At 43.9% G+C, this 18,811-nt stretch overlaps 3 protein-coding genes across 7 annotated transcripts in view; all 3 read right to left on the reverse strand.

The window, feature by feature from the left end:
* The window catches only part of LOC135109936 (zwei Ig domain protein zig-8-like), a 46,005-nt gene extending 42,109 nt beyond the window's left edge, over positions 1-3,896 (reverse strand). Inside the window, exon 1 of the mRNA XM_064021849.1 lies at positions 3,575-3,896. The gene's annotated coding sequence lies outside the window, so the exon portion shown is untranslated. The remainder of the gene's footprint in view (positions 1-3,574) is intronic.
* Positions 3,897-4,063: 167 nt separating this feature from the next.
* Positions 4,064-10,245, reverse strand: LOC135109931 (organic cation transporter protein-like). Its single transcript, XM_064021842.1, has 11 exons — positions 9,986-10,245; positions 9,054-9,213; positions 8,413-8,515; positions 7,880-7,983; positions 7,558-7,712; positions 7,009-7,177; positions 6,449-6,587; positions 6,249-6,334; positions 5,601-5,860; positions 4,916-5,100; positions 4,064-4,461 (listed from the first exon to the last, which is right to left on the reverse strand). The coding sequence occupies exons 1-11, from the start codon at positions 10,065-10,067 to the stop codon at positions 4,315-4,317; spliced, it is 1,590 nt and encodes a 529-aa protein (XP_063877912.1). The 5' UTR covers positions 10,068-10,245; the 3' UTR covers positions 4,064-4,314.
* A 541-nt stretch (positions 10,246-10,786) lies between these two features.
* On the reverse strand, positions 10,787-18,491 carry LOC135109930 (organic cation transporter-like protein). 5 transcript variants are annotated; one of them, XM_064021837.1, is made up of 11 exons: positions 18,349-18,491; positions 16,617-16,747; positions 15,945-16,101; positions 15,349-15,454; positions 14,941-15,044; positions 14,402-14,556; positions 13,935-14,103; positions 13,594-13,818; positions 12,875-13,134; positions 12,234-12,418; positions 10,787-11,785 (listed from the first exon to the last, which is right to left on the reverse strand). In XM_064021837.1, exons 2-11 carry the CDS (start codon positions 16,696-16,698, stop codon positions 11,561-11,563), a joined length of 1,668 nt encoding a protein of 555 aa, XP_063877907.1. In that variant the 5' UTR covers positions 16,699-16,747; positions 18,349-18,491; the 3' UTR covers positions 10,787-11,560. The 5 variants fall into 5 exon arrangements, with proteins under 5 accessions (XP_063877907.1, XP_063877908.1, XP_063877909.1 ...); XM_064021838.1 differs by having other exon boundaries at positions 18,360-18,468; XM_064021839.1 differs by lacking the exon at positions 18,349-18,491 and adding an exon at positions 18,158-18,333.
* Positions 18,492-18,811: the final 320 nt, after the last annotated feature.

The raw sequence follows: 18,811 nt of genomic DNA on the forward strand, positions 1-18,811 counted from the left end.
TAGTAGTAGTAGTAGTAGATTGCTTTAATATATTCTTTCGTTAATTCCTTTATTTTTTCCGATAGATAGATAGACAGACAAAACAGATAGACTGATACATCCATAGACATACAGACAGACAGTTAGACAGAGAGATAAACAGACACATACCAGGAAACACAACATAAACACACACACACACACACACACACAGACACACACACATAAATCCACACGTACAAACACACGTACAAACACACACAAACACACAAACAAGACAAAAAGCAAGATAGAGAGGCACCAAGGGAGGGAGGAAGACAAACAAACAGACAAACAGATATATCAAACAAGGCAGGAGAAGCAGCAACAGTGGAGGGATGGGGGAAGGGGGAAGGGGAAGGGGGAAGGGGAGGGGTGCCACAGTAACGGAGGCAGTGAAAAGCGGGAGACCAGAGTGAAGAAAAACGCTGATTTATATCGAGGATAGCTTTCTCTGTTTAAATGGGTGAAAAAAGGGGAGAAAGTGATGGCAGGGTGGTAGATGGGTAGGGGTAGGTGGGTGCTCTGGGGAGAAAGAAAATATTAGAAGGGGGAAAAAGTGACATACAAACAGACGTGAGGGGAAAAAATGTATGTTTGTTTGTGGTTTTGATTGTGTGTGTGTGTGTGTGTGTGTGTGTGTGTGTGTGTGTGTGTGTGTGTTTAAGGATGAAATTATTATGAAGGGAAAAATCTCTCTCTCTCTCTCTCTCTCTCTCTCTCTCTCTCTCTCTCTCTCTCTCTCTCTCTCTCTCTCTCTCTGTCTCCCCCTTCACTTATTGCAATGGTTATGAAGGTGCTTGCTGAGAGAGTGTTCTCAAGGCCTCTCTCTCTCTCTCTCTCTCTCCTCTCTCTCTCTCTCTCTCTCTCTCTCTGTAGTGAAAACTTGCCTTGAACATGTTATAAGGAAGGAGGAAGAGAGAGAACGAGGGAAGAAGAGAAGGAGGAAAAATGTAGGGAAGAAATGGAAGGATAAAGAGAGAAAGAGGGGTGGAAGAGAAGGAGGAAACATAAGAAATGGAAGGAGGAAGAGATGGAAAGAGGGAGGAAGGGAAACAAGGGAGAATGTAAGGAAGGAAGGAAGAAAGGATAAAGAGACAGAAAAAGGAAGGAAGGAAGGAAAGGAGGAAGGAATACGAGATAGAAATGGAACGAGAAAATAAAGGAATAAATAAACGAACAAGCAAATAAATTAATGAATAAATGAATAATAAGACAGTTAAGCAGAAAAAATACATGAGTAACGCAACCAACAACAACAACAACAACAAAGAGAGAGGAGAGAACCAAGGAAGGAGGAAAGAAAGAACAACAACAACAACAACAACAACAACAACAACAACAACAAAGAAAAATGCATAGAAGGAAGGAGAGGAGAAAGACAGCTAAAAACACACACACCAATCTTTATTTTGATCCTCCAAGACGCTCAAGTGTGTTTTCAATTTCAGACAAGCTGGCAGCCTTTCAAACAAACCTACGAAACACCAGTATCATACAAGACAGCACCAGGAACACTGCATCACTGAAAAGAAGGTGAAAAAAATACGGAAACTCACGTACTAACACACACAGTCTCATCGTTACAATAATACACTGTAAATTCTTGTATCTACTTCGTGATGTTACAAATGATAATATTTTCAAAGATTTCAGTGTGTTTTTTTCTTTTAACAGGGTCTAGTGGAGGTTATCAAGGTTTCCAAAGGGTGATTTCATGATTTCAGTGATGTTCTGACGTGGATTCTTTACCATAAGTGAGAAAAAGCCTCATGGGAACTGCCTAACAATCTCCTTGGCGTTTGAAATCAATCCTGATGAAAGAGTCGAAGTGTTTTTGTTTTGCCAGAGTCCCCCTTAAAACATACTATTCGTCATCCGTTTTCTTTAATAATTATATAACTACACTTTATCCCTGGTACACTTTCCGAAGCACCGCATTTAATACTTCTCATATATTTTTTTTTTACTCGAGTCTATTTCAATTGCATATATCTTACACCTTTCTTTACCTGCCTGTCCGTCTATCTAACCTAACCTAAACACCATCTTTCAATAGTTCCCCACTTTTCCTAACTCATATCTGTCCCAACTCAACAACACACCTTTAATTCAAAACACGAACAGAGATAAATTGTCAAACACATCTGTCTCAACCTGCCCGCCAACCTACTATTTTATTACCATTTATTCACATTCTCCTACCTTATATTTCTACCTTAACTCCACCAAACAGCTTTATTTCAAGACACGACACAGAGATAAACCGTCACTCACACTTGTCTTCACCTGTCTCCTTCCCTCGCGTCGCCTTGTCCTTCCCTCATCAGTCGGCAGTAAAATTTTCAAAGTTTCCCTTCAAAAGTTCAGAGCGCCAAGGGAGGAGAAAAATTGCCCTTATCTGGGGAAGGTTAAAATTCACGCCTGTTTCTTGCATTGCTCCGAAGGAAGGGAATGGGAGAGGACTCAGGCGATAACCCGTTTTCTTTTTCTCGTTTTTATAGTCGATATCCACGGTGACTTCGGTATTTTTCCTGGTAATTGTCTAGAGTCCTTACCGGGCCTTATTACTGGTCTATTCACTTCAATTCTTTTACACATACCTTCACATGCACCTAAAACATCATTTTAAAGTGGGGGACAAATGCCCCCTTCCCTCTAGTCCAGCAAAATTGGGGACATGTGGGAAGGCGGGGTTTTTGGGTGGGGGAGACATAAATCAGCGAGCGATTTTCGGCCAGGTTAGGTTAGGTTAGGCTAACCTAACCTAATCTAACCTAACCTAACCTAACCTAACCTAACCTAACCTGGCCGAGAATCGCTCGCTGATTTATGTCTCCCCCACCCAAAAACCCCGCCTTCCCACATGTCCCCAATTTTGCTGGACTAGAGGGAAGGGGGCATTTGTCCCCCACTTTAAAATGATGTTTTAGGTGCATGTGAAGGTATGTGTAAAAGAATTGAAGTGAATAGACCAGTAATAAGGCCCGGTAAGGACTCTAGACAATTACCTTTTTCCTTTCCATGCAGTCCCGAGAACGAAAGAGAAAAGGGGGTTCCTCTAACTTTCCTTGTCCACTAAGGGGAAGAGGAAGAGGAACTGGGGGAGATGAAGAGGGCTAATTTATCTTAGAGCAAGGAGAAGAGGAAGAGACAAAGAAAAATAAAATTTTTTGGTCACTGGGAAGAGGAGGAGGAGGAGGAGGAGGAGGAGGAGGAGGAGAGGATTAACACATCACAAGAGGGAAGAGGAAGAGGAGGAGGCAAAGAGGAATCCCCCACCCCCTTAAAGCCGCCAAGAGAGAGAGAGAGAGAGAGAGAGAGAGAGAGAGAGAGAGAGAGAGAGAGAGAGAGAGAGAACGATGATAATGAAAGACAAATTTATCTGTTCTCCTTTCAAATCACACGGAAGAACAAACAACACAAAAAAAACACAAAGAAAAAACACACAACACAAGAGCAGGACGAAAGAACAATAACAAACAACAATAAACAAAAAAAAAAAGAAAAAAACTAGCTTATTTATATATTCCAGTATTAATTCACATATTTTTACCTTTAACATGTTCCAGATTTTCCAGACATATTGAATACGTGGTTCCTTGGATCGTGCCTCGCTTGTCTTCCTTGATTCAGGGTTTGTTTACCTTCCCTATCCCTCCTCCTCCTCTTCCTGTGACCTGTTCTTCGTGTCTCTTGGGTCACCTTCAGTTGCCTCTATGCTGGAAATCTAATCTGGTCTCTTCAACACTGAATTAAGGGTTTTTAATATGTAAGTTTGTTTGTTCTGCATCTCTCCTGTCCCCATACACAGCACAACACAGCACAACACAGCATTATACCTCCCATCACTCCTCCACTTCTACTGGGACCAAGAAAACGTAGGACAAGGAACTGTAGAGGGTGCCACCGTCGAGAGAAAGATGGAGAGGGAGGGAGACTGAGAGAGCCGGGGAGGGGAGGAGAGATGGAAGAAAACGAGAGGTAGCGTCAGTTGTGGGAAAACGTTATCCATGAAAGGGGTATCTGAGGAAATTTAATTTAATTTTTAACTGCTTGTTTATTTATTATTTAATCTTTTTTTTTTTGAAGACACAATACGATAAATTTTACAAAAAATATGTGCTTTATTAGTTAACTTTTATGGAATCATAAAAAGGATGAAAAATGAAAAATAAATCAATAATAGACAATAAAATAGATGCTGCAATAGAGAGAGAGAGAGAGAGAGAGAGAGAGAGAGAGAGAGAGAGAGAGAGAGAGAGAGAGAGAGAGAGAGAGAGAGAGAGCAGTCACTCATCTCTCCATCTGCCTCTCTTCCAGCTGCGCCACAGTCTCAGGCAGGTTCTGGCCTCGAGTCTCCTGCAGCAGCAGCGTCCCCGCCCCTGCCAGCAAGGCACCTGAACCGAATACCACGAAGGGCGCCCACGGATAAACGCTGCCCTGGAGAGAACAAGGAGGAGGAGGGTAAGAAGCAGGAGGATGATAAGATGGAGGAGGAAAACCCGACTAAAACCAATAAAAGAACAGGAACAAGATTAACTAAAAAAAAAAAAAAACTATTTACAAACATCCAGCATCTTATCTCATCTCTTAACAGGCTCTAGTGGAAGTTAGGTTGATTTACAAGGATGTTTTCATATTCTTAACTCATCTGGGCCATTGAGAACCAAACTAACCATCTCTACAGCCTTTAAACACATTCCTTAAGAGAAGGCGTTTCAGAACACATGCTCAGAACACCAGTGACGGAATCTAGGCCACTCACCACTTAGTCCGTGATGAAAGGGACACCACAACCTTTATCTAGACCCTTGAGAACCCAACACACCATCTCTGCAGCCTTTAAACACAGTCCTTATGAACAAACACTAGTGACAGAATCGATGACACTCACCACCAGGTCCGTGATGAAAGGAGACACCATAGCTCCAATTCTGGACATCATGTAGGACGTGCTGATCCCTCGGTTTCTCACCTCCGTCGGGAAGAGTTCACCGGCGAAGAAGGTGATGGTTTGGAAGCCTCCTGTGATAGCCACCTTTCCCAGCATGGCCAGCGTCAAGATTGCAGTTCTGTAGACTGAGAAACACACAAGAAGTATTTCAGAATAGACAGGGCTGGGAAGGTAGAGTTGTTGCCTGTGTTGAGAGAAGTAGTGGCGATAAAAAAGAAAGTGTTGGAATGGCAAGAGAAAGAAATGATTGAATGGGTGAGAACTGAGTCAGGAAGATTAGGTTACGTTATGTTAAGAGAATAAAAAGGGTTAGGATGGCAACAGAATGGCAAGAGGATTTGAAGGGTTGGAAAGGAGGAGAGCTGAAGCAACGAACGCAGGGAGTGAAGGAGGGATAGAGGGAGGGACAGAGGGGAAGTAAAGGGTTGTTATTAAGATGGAAGGAAGCTCGTGAGGGTGAAAGCAAGGTAAAGAGGAGGAGAATAGCGACAAATTGACTAGCATTTATTTTCATCCGTACCTTATTCTCTCTGTTTTCTTTATTTCTTTTCCTAGCATACATAGAGAGACACACATGCACGCCTACTACTACTACTACTACTACTACTACTACTTGTAAACTAACCTGAGGGCGTGAAGGCAAGGGCGAGCAAAACAACGCCACTAGTGAGGAAGAAGGAGAAGAGAGGCACCTTACTCCCGAACCTCCTCACGATGGGAATGGTCAGAGTGTAGGCTGGCACCTCCATCAGCCCACTCAGCACCATGTACAGGAAAGGGTCGTCACTGATGTTTGCCCCGCTCAGAGACAACCCGAAGTACACGGTCCCCACCATCAGGAAATTGAGGTAAATACAGAGGGTGCGTTTTCTTAGCCGTGGCGTTCTGCAGGGTAAACAGAGACGTTGCCAGGAATCCGTATCCGCTGCCACCAATTGTATAAACTTCTATCTTATTCATTCACTATGCAAAACAAAGAGTTATATGTTATTACAGATGCTGAAATAAGACACAAGTGGACAAAAAGGAATTTAAAAGGTTATACAGACGTGCATTAACCAAAAGGAAACAAGGGAAAGAGAGAAGGAGAGAAGTAAACATAAAAACAAAAATTTACGCTATTAATGATGCTGAAATAAGGCAAAAGTGAGGAAAAGGAATGAAAAATATGGAGAAGTCGATGAAAAAATTATATAAGCGTGCAGCAATCAAAGCACAAGGGAGGAGAGAGGAGGAGGTAACGAAGGACAGGTGAGGACAGATGAGGGCTTACCTAAGAAGCACCAGAACCTCGGAGAAAATTTTCTTGAGACGGAGCCACACTGACGAGTTCTCTGAGGTTTTCTGTGCTCCTGATGCCTGTGGGGGATAGTTCTCTCAAACACACACACACACACACTCTCTCTCTCTCTCTCTCTCTCTCTCTCTCTCTCTCTCTCTCTCTCTCTCTCTCTCTCTCTCTCTCTCTCTCACCTGCTCCTGCATCAGCGTCTTCATCTCAGCCTCCAGGGGAAGGTCCACGCCGTGCCAGGACGCCACCTTCGTCAGCACCTGCAGGGCTTCCCGTGGCCGCCCGTTCACGATCAGCCATCGCGGGGACTCATCCACCAGCCTGGGGAACACCGGGACTCAGGGGGTGACACTGCTACAGCTGCTACTGCTACTGTTGCTACTACGTACTACTACTGCCACCACCCTGGGGAACAACGGGGACTGAAGGGGAGGAAGTGGAGGGGTGACAGTGATGACAGTGACCGACTGCTGCAGGAGAGGTGAGGTTGTTAGGTTGTTAAGGCTACTGCTACTTCTACTATTACTACTGCTACTACTACTACTACTACTACTACTACAAGTACTTCTCAGGCGCACGGGTTCGAATCCTGCCCGGTGTCCAAGATTAGGAAGCACATCCATTCTGGGTAACGCTTCCCAAATACCACAAGTAAAGTCCATCATTACGTAGCGCCGTCTGAGCCCTGATAGAATAAGGGAACCGAACGTAGAAGCAGAAACACACCACCGCCATTGCTCACCACAACATGGGTAGCACCAGGAAGCCGGGCAGCGTCATAACAGTCTGTAGGATCCTCCAGTCCCTTATCCAGTAGCCCAGGCCGCCGTACATCACTACACCCATCACCCACACGTTGAAGGCGCCGAAAGCTGCCACTATCCTCATCTTGGGCTCCACCACCTCCACCACTGAGAGAGAGATATCAGAAGCTCCAGCACCACCACCACTTAGAAAGAGTGAAAGGTTGTGGTTTTGGAGTGCATGCGAGACTTTGGGAAGAATGCACGACAGATACTGAGGGAATAAGTGGCGTAGGGTGGTGATAATGTACGGTAGTTCGGCTTAAATGTACGAAAGTTATTAGGGACATAAAAGATATAAGAGGAAACAAGAATGAGGAGGAGTCAGTGGCCTAAATATATATATAAGGAGTATGAGAAAATGAGAAATGAGGAAGAGGAGATGCAACTGAACAAATTACTGATATGGGAAGTGTACGATCATTTGGCGTAGAAAACGAGGATGAGAGTCAGCATACGATAGTTTGGCCTAAATGCACGACACTCACTGAGAACGTAAGAGACGTAGGAGACAGCGGAGTGGAAGAAACCCATGACAAAACGTGAGGCGAGGATAAGGGAGAGGAGGGGCAGCCAGGCAGAGGCCACACCCAGCGTGAGGTACACCACTGAACACACCACCACCACGCGTTTCCTGCCGTACCTGCAACACCACGCGTTAGATGAAGGAAACAGTATGCAAGACTAGTCAAACTGAAAAAAAGAATACATTATTGTCTTAAAAGTTAGATTAGCGAAATGTTAAGTTAGGCAGCGTAATTCATACTAACCCTAACCTAACTTAACCCTTAGCTCTTCACCCTCACTCACTTGTCAGACAGGTAGCCAGTGATAGGAGCGCCGAAGAATACCCCCAGCATGTACAGACTCTGGAAGGAGGTCTGCAGGTAGGCCCTATCACACGCCAGGTTGAACTGAAGACAACGAGAGCAGAGTTATCATTTAAACAACACTGTGTATCTCAAATTTCAGTTCTGCTAAACTCTGAAACTCCCTGCCTGCTTCTGTGCTTCTCCCTACTAAACTCTTGAATTCCCTGCCTGCTTCTGTACTTTCCCCTGCTAAACTCTGGGACTCCCTACCAATGACCTAAGCTGCCTGTGAATGAAATAGATAGATAGTTAGATAGATTTCCTCACCACAGAATCACGTATGAAATAGAAAAAAAAAAGATTCGTAACCACTAAATGATTCAAGTGGAAATACTTAAAACGTAAAAAAAGCTATTGAATAAATAAAATAAACAAATATAGATAAATAAAAAAAAATGTGATGATATAAAATAAATATAATAAAAGAGACAGGTTAAATGAATGAATGAATAACCCTATGCAAGAACACACCTCAGACGTCACAGTGGAGGAGAAAGTGGAGTTATCGAAGACAAACTCCACACACTCCTCCACTTCGCCTCCCGGAGTGTCCACAACATACTGGCAACTCCCCCTGGAGGAAAAAATGTTGGACTCATAGTTATGATTAATAAAAACTTAGGATAACTACGCTACTAACTATTTCAGTGTTGTATAGTGTTTCCCTAAATTACCTAACAAGTCTTAAATGGTTTGGTCAGGTTACAAAACATGTGATAAATCTCTCTCTCTCTCTCTCTCTCTCTCTCTCTCTACTACTACTACTACTACCACTCCTGTGACTTAGCAGAGAGAGAGAGAGAGAGAGAGAGAGAGAGAGAGATAATGTAATGAAAACCTCACTTCCCCCCCCTCTCTCTCTCTCTCTCTCTCTCTCTCTCTCTCTGCCGAGTCTCATAAGAACAAGGACGAGGAGGAGGAGGAGGAGGAGAAGGGGGAGGGAGGTTCTTGTTATCACTTCTTAAGAATATAACTCTATCGAGCTTGAACCAGTTAATTCTTGTTTAACTCTGACGCCTGACACTGAGGTCTTGTCTTGGCGCAACCTCGTTCTGTTTATACTGTACATGTATATCAGCCCGTCATGCATCAGGATCAACAAACGTACTTACTGCAACGCGAAGGGCTGAGAGATGTTTGGCAGGGATGATTGGGTCGAGTTGGTCAGGGCCGAGTGGATTAGGGTCGAGTTACTAGGAGGAAGGCAGGAAAAGTCAAGACGAGGAGCTAAAAAGACGCCCCCGAATGTGTGTGGCGACAGGAAGAGAGAACCTGAGAGGGACAGAGAGAAGGAGAGTGAGAGAGAGAGAGAGAGAGAGAGGGAGGGGAAGATCATGTAAATTGAACCGAAAGACTGTGCTAATTTGCATTCATAATGTACACTACATTACACACACACACACACACACACACACGCACATGCTTTCACTCATGGTCATGGCAACAATAGAACAGCGCGGCCCTTTAAACAATGCACGCACACACACAGACAGACAGACACACACACACACACACACACACACACTTTTGATTTTTATTTATCCATGTTTAATTGAATTTTATCTTGACCACAAAATTACAGACAAGTAAGAGGTAAAGAGCACAGTTTATATTCATGAGAACAATTATAAAGATGGATGAGCCAATGAAATAACAGATAAGCAACACAATAAACAATAAACAATAAACAATAACAATAAAATCACACACAGTCTTCTCCAGTCCATGCAGTCAGACAAGACAACGTGACACAGTTTCACTCAACCAAAACACTGTCGCTCACAACAACAACAACAACAACAACAACAACAACACAATGAACAACACACAACACGGGCCCGCTCGTTCCACGTCATCGTAGGAAAAAAAAAGAAAAAAAAAGAAAAACAGAAAAAAAAATTAGCAAAACTAAATATTTCTTAACCATGACTCAAGAAAATCACAATGTTAATGGGTGACCTGTAATTACACACTACTGACATTAGCAGAGACCACCTTCCATAACAACACACACACATACACACACACACACGCAGACACTTACTGTATGCCATGGCCACGCAGTGAAGGATGGACCACCTGCCAGTCCCTAAGCGGGCCAGGAGATCATCAAGCTGGTTCCCCATGACACTCTGACAGCCCACTAACACCCTGACAAGACCCTGATACCCTCTCAACACCCTGATACCCTCTTAACACCCTGATACCCTAACAATACCCTCTATAAAGTCAAAAAACGGTACATGCACGCAGCACGAACCAAGGACCTTCACTGCACGTCCTGCCCTAACACAGTCTGGGGCATAACTGGCCCTACTGGAGAGAGAGAGAGAGAGAGAGAGAGAGAGAGAGAGAGAGAGAGAGAGAGAGAGAGAGAGAGAGAGAGAGATGAGGGTGAGTGGTTCTATTATGCTCTTCCTTCTTATTACGTGTCCTTGTTTATTATGTAATTGGGTCTCGGTACTCTAAATTAACTCTCTCTCTCTCTCTCTCTCTCTCTCTCTCTCTCTGGTGCTCAAATGACTTCTTTAATCTCCTTTCAGAGAGAGAGAGAGAGAGAGAGAGAGAGAGAGAGAGAGAGAGAGATGCGGGTAAAGAAGTGCGTATTCATTTCCTTATTGTGGTGAGAATGTTATCTAGTGTTGTCACCGCCATGTCTTATCCCTCAGAGGCACCAAAGAAAACGTACGGACTTGACACAGAAAACGAGTATTAGGTATAACTTCAATATTATCTGCTAGCTTTACATATCGTCTCCCTTCTCCCTCTTTGGCCAGTGTAACCGTGGTAAGGTGTAACTGAGGGTGTTCCTGAGGACCAAACACTGAGGAAAATAAAAGGCAAGGGTGCTTAGGGGTGCAAATCATGTTGGGGTGAAGATACACACGAAATAAACACGTGAACTTGAGTGATATGAAATAAAAACACCGGAATGACTATGAAAAGAAGTGCGGGAGTTAGCAAAATAGGCGTTGATTCTTGTCGAAGTTGAAACTGAGGTTGCTGGTCATTTCCTTCGTCCGGCGGGGCCTTCTTGATGTTTCTCTTCCTTACCCTTCCCTTCCCCTCTTCTCTTATTCACCGCGTCGTAAGTTTATCGGAAAGTGACGTTGTAGTTTAGTATCAGGTAGTTTTGGTTCCTAGGTATCAGTCAAACACACACACACACACACACACACACACACACGTTCGAAATCCGGTGTGCTTCACGTTTGTCTCGTTTCAGGATTCACTGCTTCAGAGTTCATTCCAGCGTGGCGTGATCTCGCTATCTCATTCTCAGGCTTCACTCCTTAGTCATCATTACAACCAAGTCTTCCTTCACTGCTTTCATCAGCCTTCTTTTCTCTACCTCTCTGTCACACGCCGGGTAGACCCATCTTCTATATCCTCCCTCCTCTCTTTAATAACGGGATACACTCTTAAGTCAATTACAAAGATGCATAGTCTCGAACAAACACAGTGACTTAATCCCCAGAGTTATTTAATGCATGTATTCAATCAACAAATCCTTCTGTCGCGTGTCATTTGTTTATAGGTAGCGTGACATCTCTCCACATCCAGCGCCACTCATCACACTCAGACACTGCGAGGGGCGTACTTTCACACTTTCCTTCCCCTAAATATTCTGAGAGAGACTTGACTGTGCGCATTCTGGCAGCCTGGTGTTTGCTGCAAAGACGCCACCTCCTCCAGCGCGCCGATTCTTCGCTCTCGCCTCCAGCTCCGCCACGGTGTCAGGCAGGGTCTGGCCTCGAGTCTCCGGCAGCAGCAATGTCCCCAACCCTGCCAGCGAGGAGCCCACTCCGAACACCACGAAGGGCGCCCACGGGTACATGGCGCTCTGAGGTGGAGGTGGAGGAGGAGGAGGAGGAGGAATACAAGGGAAGAGAAACAATTGACCTTACAGTAATTAAGACCTTGAGATCTTTACAGACGAGGACAAACAGAAGACAGTGAGATCTGTGCGAAGGAATACAAATGAAGACAGACAAACAGTAACAGACATTACATCTGTACAAAGGAATACGAAGGAAGACCTAATTATCTCAAATACTTGTGGGATCAAGAGAAAACTGTGGATTTTTAAAGACATTTTTATAGTTCTAGTGAAGGATTAACAAGAACTCTACATAGTCAACAGTAGAGACAGTTGTGAGAACCAGACTACTCATCCCTGTGACCTTGAAAAACTGCCGTGGTGAGAGAGAGAGAGAAAGAGAGAGAGGGCAAAGCGCTTCAGAATCCGGGTCTTTAAAATCTTAAACAGAAAACGGGAAGTAGCAACTCACCACCTGATCCGTGATGAAGGGGGTCACGATACCACCCGAGCAAGACATCACGAAGGAGGCGCCCACTCCCCGGCTGCGCACTTCCGTTGGGAAGAGCTCGTTGGAGTAGAATAACACGATCTGGAAGGCTGCAGCGGCGGCCATCCTACCCATGATGGCTAGCAGGATTATGACGGTGCTGTGTGCTGTGTGTGTGTGTGTGTGTGTGTGTTTGGGGGGGAGGAGGGTGTTACTGTCACGACGATGATGGCGGCTACTACTACTACTACTACTACTACACTACTACTACTACTACTGCTACTACTACTAGTACACCAAATAGTTACTTTTTCTGCTACTACTACTACTACTACTACTACTACTACTACGGGGGCTATGGAAATAACCTTGGCCTATTAATTTCAGGACTGACTATCTAAACCTAACCTAACCTAATTTAGCCCTTAGAAAAACGATAATATTAGTTGAATATCATACTATACGATTACTTTCACTACTACTACTACTATTATTACTACTACTACTATTATTATTACTACTACTACCACAAAAACACTAATCTTCAACGGTAACAGGAAAAACAAGAACAACCACCTACCACTTCCCCCTACCCCCCCACCACCACCACCACCACCACTAACCATCCGGCGTGACAGAGAGGGCGAGCAGAACCACAGCAGCAATGAAATAACAGAGAGAAAGAGTGACTCTCCTGCCAAACCGTTCCATGATGCGGCCAATGCAGAGGTAGACAGGCACGTCCATCAGGCCACAGAGGACTATATACATGAAGGGATCGTCACTGATGTTTGTTCCGCTGAGGGACATCCCGTAGTACACTATGCCCACAATTAGGAAGTCAAAGAGGATGCAAAGAGTAATGGTTCTCAGCTGCGGCGTTCTGTAGGGTAGAGAGGCAAAGGGTAAGTGAGTAAAGGGTTTAAAAAAGGGTTATTTCAGTGCCAGGGTGTGGTTAGAAGGGGCAAGAGTGAAACAAGAGTGGTAAAAGAAGGTCTGTTAGAGGCGCCAGTCTTTAGTGGCGTTCTATAGGGTGGAAAGTCAAAGGATAACAAAAAAAAAAGATGAAAAGAGGTTTACTGAAGACGACAGACCCCAAAGACTTGTGAAAAGGATTAGTCAAAATTTCAGTAGTCCTGTAATCTCCCTCCTTGCTGATTTCCCTTCCACTGAGAAGGAAAGAGTGAAGGCAGTGATGACACAAAGGAATACGGTGCAGGAAGACCTTTACTGTACTCTGCCTGCATCTCCCAGGGAAGCGGAAAGACGCAAACATACCTTCCTTGGGACTTTACTGGGACCTTTATTGGGACCTTATAGGGGGCTTGCCTTCCTCACTCACCTGAAAAGCACCAAAATCTCTGCCACAAAGGAGCTGGGAACTTTCTCCACTGAGGACTGCCGTGCCCCAACAGGGACTTCCGCGTTCTGCTCTTCCAGAACTGCCTTCATCTCAGCCTCCGGGGGAAGGTCCACGCCGTGCCAGCGCGCCACCTTCGTCAGCACCTGCAGGGCTTCCCGGGGCCGTCCGTTCACGATCAGCCACCGCGGGGACTCGTCAATCATCCTGAGGAACATCGGAAACTCAAGAGGTGACACTACTACTACTACTACTATTATTACTACCGTCTTGATCCGACTTACACATACAAGACACCCCTGCTCCTTGACCTGCCGACTCACCATATGACAGGCATCACGAGCAGGCCAGGCAGGGTCGCGGCAGTCTGCAGGAGCCTCCAGTCTCGTATCAAGTAGCCCAGCAAGCCGTACAGCATCGTGCCAGCGGCCCAGAAGATGTACAAGTCGAAGGCAAACCATTTCCTTACTTTGGGTGTTAGTACTTCTTGGCCTGAGAGAAAGGGAACGGGGGGGGGGGGGATGGTGACGTGGATTTGCTAATACCGTGCCGCGTTCTAGGAAAATATATAACTTTTTAAGCCTGAAGAGTGGTAAAAAAAAAAAAAAAATCGTAACTCTTTGAAATACCACACCGGAAAGTATAAGTATGATAAATAAGTAGAGTTAAATTAATAATACAATAAAAAAAAACATGAATAAATATGAAAAAAAGAAAGTTTGATGATAGTAACGACGATTTTGATGACTGATAACAATAACAACAACAACAACAACAACAACTCACTTACCATGGACGAAGGACGTGTAAGCGTTGATAGAATGAAGATAACCCATAAGGAAACGAGCCACGAGGATGGTGGAGAGGTAGGGGAGCCACGAGGACACGACACCCAGTAGCATATACATAACGTAGCCAGGGAATACTATTTTTTTCCTCCCGTACCTGAAATATTGCCGTGCCACGTGTGTACGCCGCAATGGAGGGGAAATTAAATGTGTACGTATGTGCGTTTGTTGTTTGTCTTGTGTTATTTTATTTATTTTTTTTTTCTTTGTGTGTGTGTGTGTGTGTGTGTGTGTGTGTGTGTGTGTGTTGTTTCAAGATGCTTATCTACAGAGACATAAGCACACATACAAAATACACAAATATACACAAATAGATAGACAAACAAACGGACAGATAGATAAATAGATAGACAGATAGATAAAGATACAAAAAAATAAATCAATGAACAGATAGACAAAAAGACTCATAGACAGATAGACATTGCCACACACACACACACACACACACACACAATCTTCTCCCCCACACACACATACTTACTTATCAGCCAGGAACCCGCTGACAGGAGAACCCAAGAGATTACCAAACATGTACGTACTCTGGAAGAAAGTCTGTAAGTATGCTCGATCACATGCCAGATTGAACTGTGGAAAAGAAAACGAAGAGGAAAAAAATAACATACTTACATACATACATAGATTGATAGATAAGTAGATGGATATATTTTTTTTTTATTAAAGATGTTTTTTTTATATTTCTAGTGAGAGATTAACAAGATTTCCACATGAATGACAGGAGAAATACTTTTGAGAACCAGGCTAATTATCTCTGTGGCATTTGAAATTAGTCTTAGTGAGAGAAAAGCGTTTTACAGTACGGACTACATAAAGATCTCTCTCTCTCTCTTCCTCTCCCCTCACACACACACACACACACACACACACACACCTCAGATGTAATAGTGGAGGAGAAAGTGGAGTTATCGAAGACAAACTCCACACACTCCTCAATTCTTTCCCCCCCTGGTGTATCAATTCTGTAGTGGCACTTGTCTCTGTTGGGGGAATAGTAGTAGTAGTAGTAGTAGTAGTAGTAGTAGTAGTAGTAGTAGTAGTAATAGAGTGAGTGAATAAAGGTTAAGTTAATATTAGTAAATGATGATAGGAGAAAATGAGTTAAAAAAAATGGATAAATAAATAAGATAAGTTTTGGAAATAAAATTTTGTTTCATGCACCAATTAACTTATCATTATGTCCAGCGATTTACGAAATTATGCTCTAAATAAATCTTTCAGACTTCTCATTAAAAGTTGTGTGAAAAAGAAAAGGAAAGATCTGAGTATATAAAAAAAAAATAATACACAAAAAGATAAATAAATAAAATGAATAAATAAAAATAAAAGTAAAAAATAACCTTAGAAAACCAAGTAAGATACTGCTAACACCAAAAGAAAACAAAAAAACACTAATACAGCCTTTCAACACCACCACCAAGCCCCCAATACTAGGTAAATAAGACCCAGAAAGCCTCCATATTCACTTACTCAGAGGAGAAATTGGAGGCGGGAGAGGAGCGGGCTGAGTCAAAGAAAACGGAGGCATTGGAAGGTCCTACAGCGGCGGTGCTGGGGAGACACGTGTAGTCTAGACGCGGGGCTAGGAACGCGCCGCCGAAGATGTAAGGTGGCATGTAGATGGAGCCTGTGGAGGAGAGAGGGGGAGAGAATTCGACTGCTAGCTCTCCTGCACTCATGAAACCTCCCCAACACACGCACACACAGACGCATATGCACAGATAAAATACTCGTAAATACCTTGAAAGGTGATTAATGCCTCACAGTCCACGTGTGTATCATATTAAAATATTAAAATTGATATCTCTAACACACGAAACATGAACTAGGGAAGGAATTATAGAAAGTACACACACACACACACACACACACACACACACACACACACACGAAAGAGAGAAAGAAAGAAAGAGAAAGAAAGGAAAATAAAATAAAAGAGCTAAAGAGGAAGAAAAGAAAAATAAGAACGAGAAGAAAAAGAACAAAAAGGAAGAAAGGAGGAAAGAAAGAAAGAAAGAAAGAACGAATAAAAGAACGAAAGAAAAAAACATCCAAACAAGCAACCAAGAAAGAAAGATAGAAAAAAAATGATAGAAAAAGTGAAATAAAAAAAAAGAAAATAAGAATACAGAACACTCTTACTAAAGCTCATTGTGATGACATGCAGAACAGACCATCTTCCGTTCCCCAAGTGGTTGAGCAGAGCGTCCATTTGGCTCACCATGCTGTTCAGGTGGCGGTGGTGGTGGTGGCAGTGGTGGTGGTGGAGGGAGCTGAAAGGTGAAGGAAAGTGAAAGAAGGTAAATGTGGTTAAGATGTTCTTGAATTTTGGTTTATAGCGTTGAGAGACTGACAGGTACACACACACACACACACACACACACACACACACACACACGATTACTACAGAAAAATTCAAAGACTCATGAACAATTAGCAAAATAAAGCCACGAATTCACTAAAAAAAAAAAAAAGAGCATCGAACACACACACACACACACACACACACACACACACACAGACACACACACACACACGCAAGGACTCACACTTCCGAAGCCCTCGTAAACACTGGGATCGAGCGAGCGAGCCAGCACAGATATCCACAGCACGATATCTAGCTTCGTGGTTTCCAAATATGCATTAAACACTTACCCAAACACTCACATCATCCATGCAGCAAATACTGTAAACCACAACCAGCAACAGCAGTGCAGCGTGTAGCGTGGCTGGGGTGAGTCTGAAGTCCCCTAGTGAAGTCAGGAAGTTATACAGGAAGAAGGAAGTGAGTTCTACAGTTGGTTGACTTGTTTAATCTTTCCGGTAACCACGCACGTAATCTCTTCAGTGGCCACGCATCGCTGATCAACTGATATTTGTGCATGTAAATAGAACTCATTGATTTATAATACGATGAGAGAGATGGTGGGTTCAGGGGTCTAGCAACACACACACACACACACACACACACACACACTGTTACGACCACAGTTCACATATATGATCGAGGTATAAAACCCTATTGGACAACCGCCCTCAGTAACAAGATCCCCAGTGTCCAACAGCGTGTTACAGAGGAGGGCCTGCACGCAGGGAAGTCCCCGCACACCTTGCGCGTGTGCAAACAATCTCGCCCCGTGAATGACCGCCACCTTCTCATCAGCTAACCTAACGTAACCTAACCTAACGTAACCTAACCTTACCTAACTAACCTATGCTAACCAAAGCTATGACTAACCTAACCTTACCTAACCTAGCCAATGTAATGAGTTATAATAAATAAGAGACCATATCCAGTAATATGGTACAGGATAGTTAGGTTAAGGTTAAGGTAAGGTTAGATTAGGTTAGGTTAGCTGATGAGAAGATGGCGGCCAATCACGTGGCGAGATTGCTCGCACATGCGCTGAGTGTGCGGGGACTTGCCTGCGTGCAGGTCCTCCCGTATTAGAGAGCCTCAAGCCGAGCAGTGTCGTTGACCCCCTCCTGGACGGCAGGCCTGATTAGGGCCTGACGAGGGAGTAAATTTCACTACACTGCTAATTACTTAAGTCCTTTGCAAGTCGAGCACCCTTCAGGAGCCTGACGCAATAGCATTTATCACAAAACAAGCTCACTAACAAGAGATACGACTACAGACGAGTGCCCACGAACACACAGGAGGATAATTCACCGCACACTACCAGAACTCGTCCCGCACACACACACAGCCGAGGAGTCACTACTCTGGGTATGGAGTGTGCTATGCGCAACTACACTCCCTGGCAGGCTGCTAATAGAGATTCATATGCTATGTAAGTAGGCCGGGGCGTAGGCCGGGGCGTAAGGCCGGTAATGATTCACTTATCTCCTTAAAGCAACTGAGCCGACTAACCGCAATCCCACCTCAGTCTCCGCCAGATACGAGTAGTATTGTCAGTTTCAAAATATGTATTCCGTCTAAGCGCTGGGTAGTGACTGATTGGGAGAGAGTGCCATTCTCTTGCTCTGCTTCCACACGGGGTGGGGTGGAAGAGGGGGAGGGGTATAATGAAAGGGAGGAGAGGGGGGAGAGCTGGCGATATACATAGATACACCCACCCGCTTGCTGCTTGCCCCACACTGGCTTATATGAATAAAACACTTTACTTATAAAAATTCTAATGATCAAACTAGTGGGGTTAGATGAATACTGATTACTTTATTGTCTAGAGCAACTCTTTTACCAAATACTGGGTGAGACTTAAATTGAATGGACAACGGGAAAGAAAGAAATTTATGTGGAGAATATAAGTGGCTGCGCGGATAATTAATATACTAGGTGCTTCAGGCTGGGTAGGCTACTACGTGTTGGGGAC

The sequence above is a fragment of the Scylla paramamosain genome, chromosome 19 (assembly GCF_035594125.1).
Source record: "Scylla paramamosain isolate STU-SP2022 chromosome 19, ASM3559412v1, whole genome shotgun sequence".
NCBI lineage: Eukaryota > Metazoa > Arthropoda > Malacostraca > Decapoda > Portunidae > Scylla > Scylla paramamosain.

What these genes read in the sequence shown, in the direction of transcription:
- LOC135109930 (XM_064021837.1), bottom strand. Translation starts at nt 16,698, where the DNA reads ATGGTGAGCCAAATGGACGCTCTGCTCAACCACTTGGGGAACGGAAGA. An exon ending in TGTCATCACAATGAGCTTTA is followed by an intron (nt 16,102 to 16,616) that starts GTAAGAGTGTTC and finishes TCTCCTCCACAG; the next exon opens with GCTCCATCTACATGCCACCT. An exon ending in CCTTCATCACGGATCAGGTG is followed by an intron (nt 11,786 to 12,233) that starts GTGAGTTGCTAC and finishes CCTCCACCTCAG; the next exon opens with AGCGCCATGTACCCGTGGGC.
- LOC135109931 (XM_064021842.1), bottom strand. Translation starts at nt 10,067, where the DNA reads ATGGGGAACCAGCTTGATGATCTCCTGGCCCGCTTAGGGACTGGCAGG. An exon ending in CCTCCACTGTGACGTCTGAG is followed by an intron (nt 7,984 to 8,412) that starts GTGTGTTCTTGC and finishes CGTTGTCTTCAG; the next exon opens with TTCAACCTGGCGTGTGATAG. An exon ending in AGACGCTGATGCAGGAGCAG is followed by an intron (nt 6,335 to 6,448) that starts GTGAGAGAGAGA and finishes TATCCCCCACAG; the next exon opens with GCATCAGGAGCACAGAAAAC.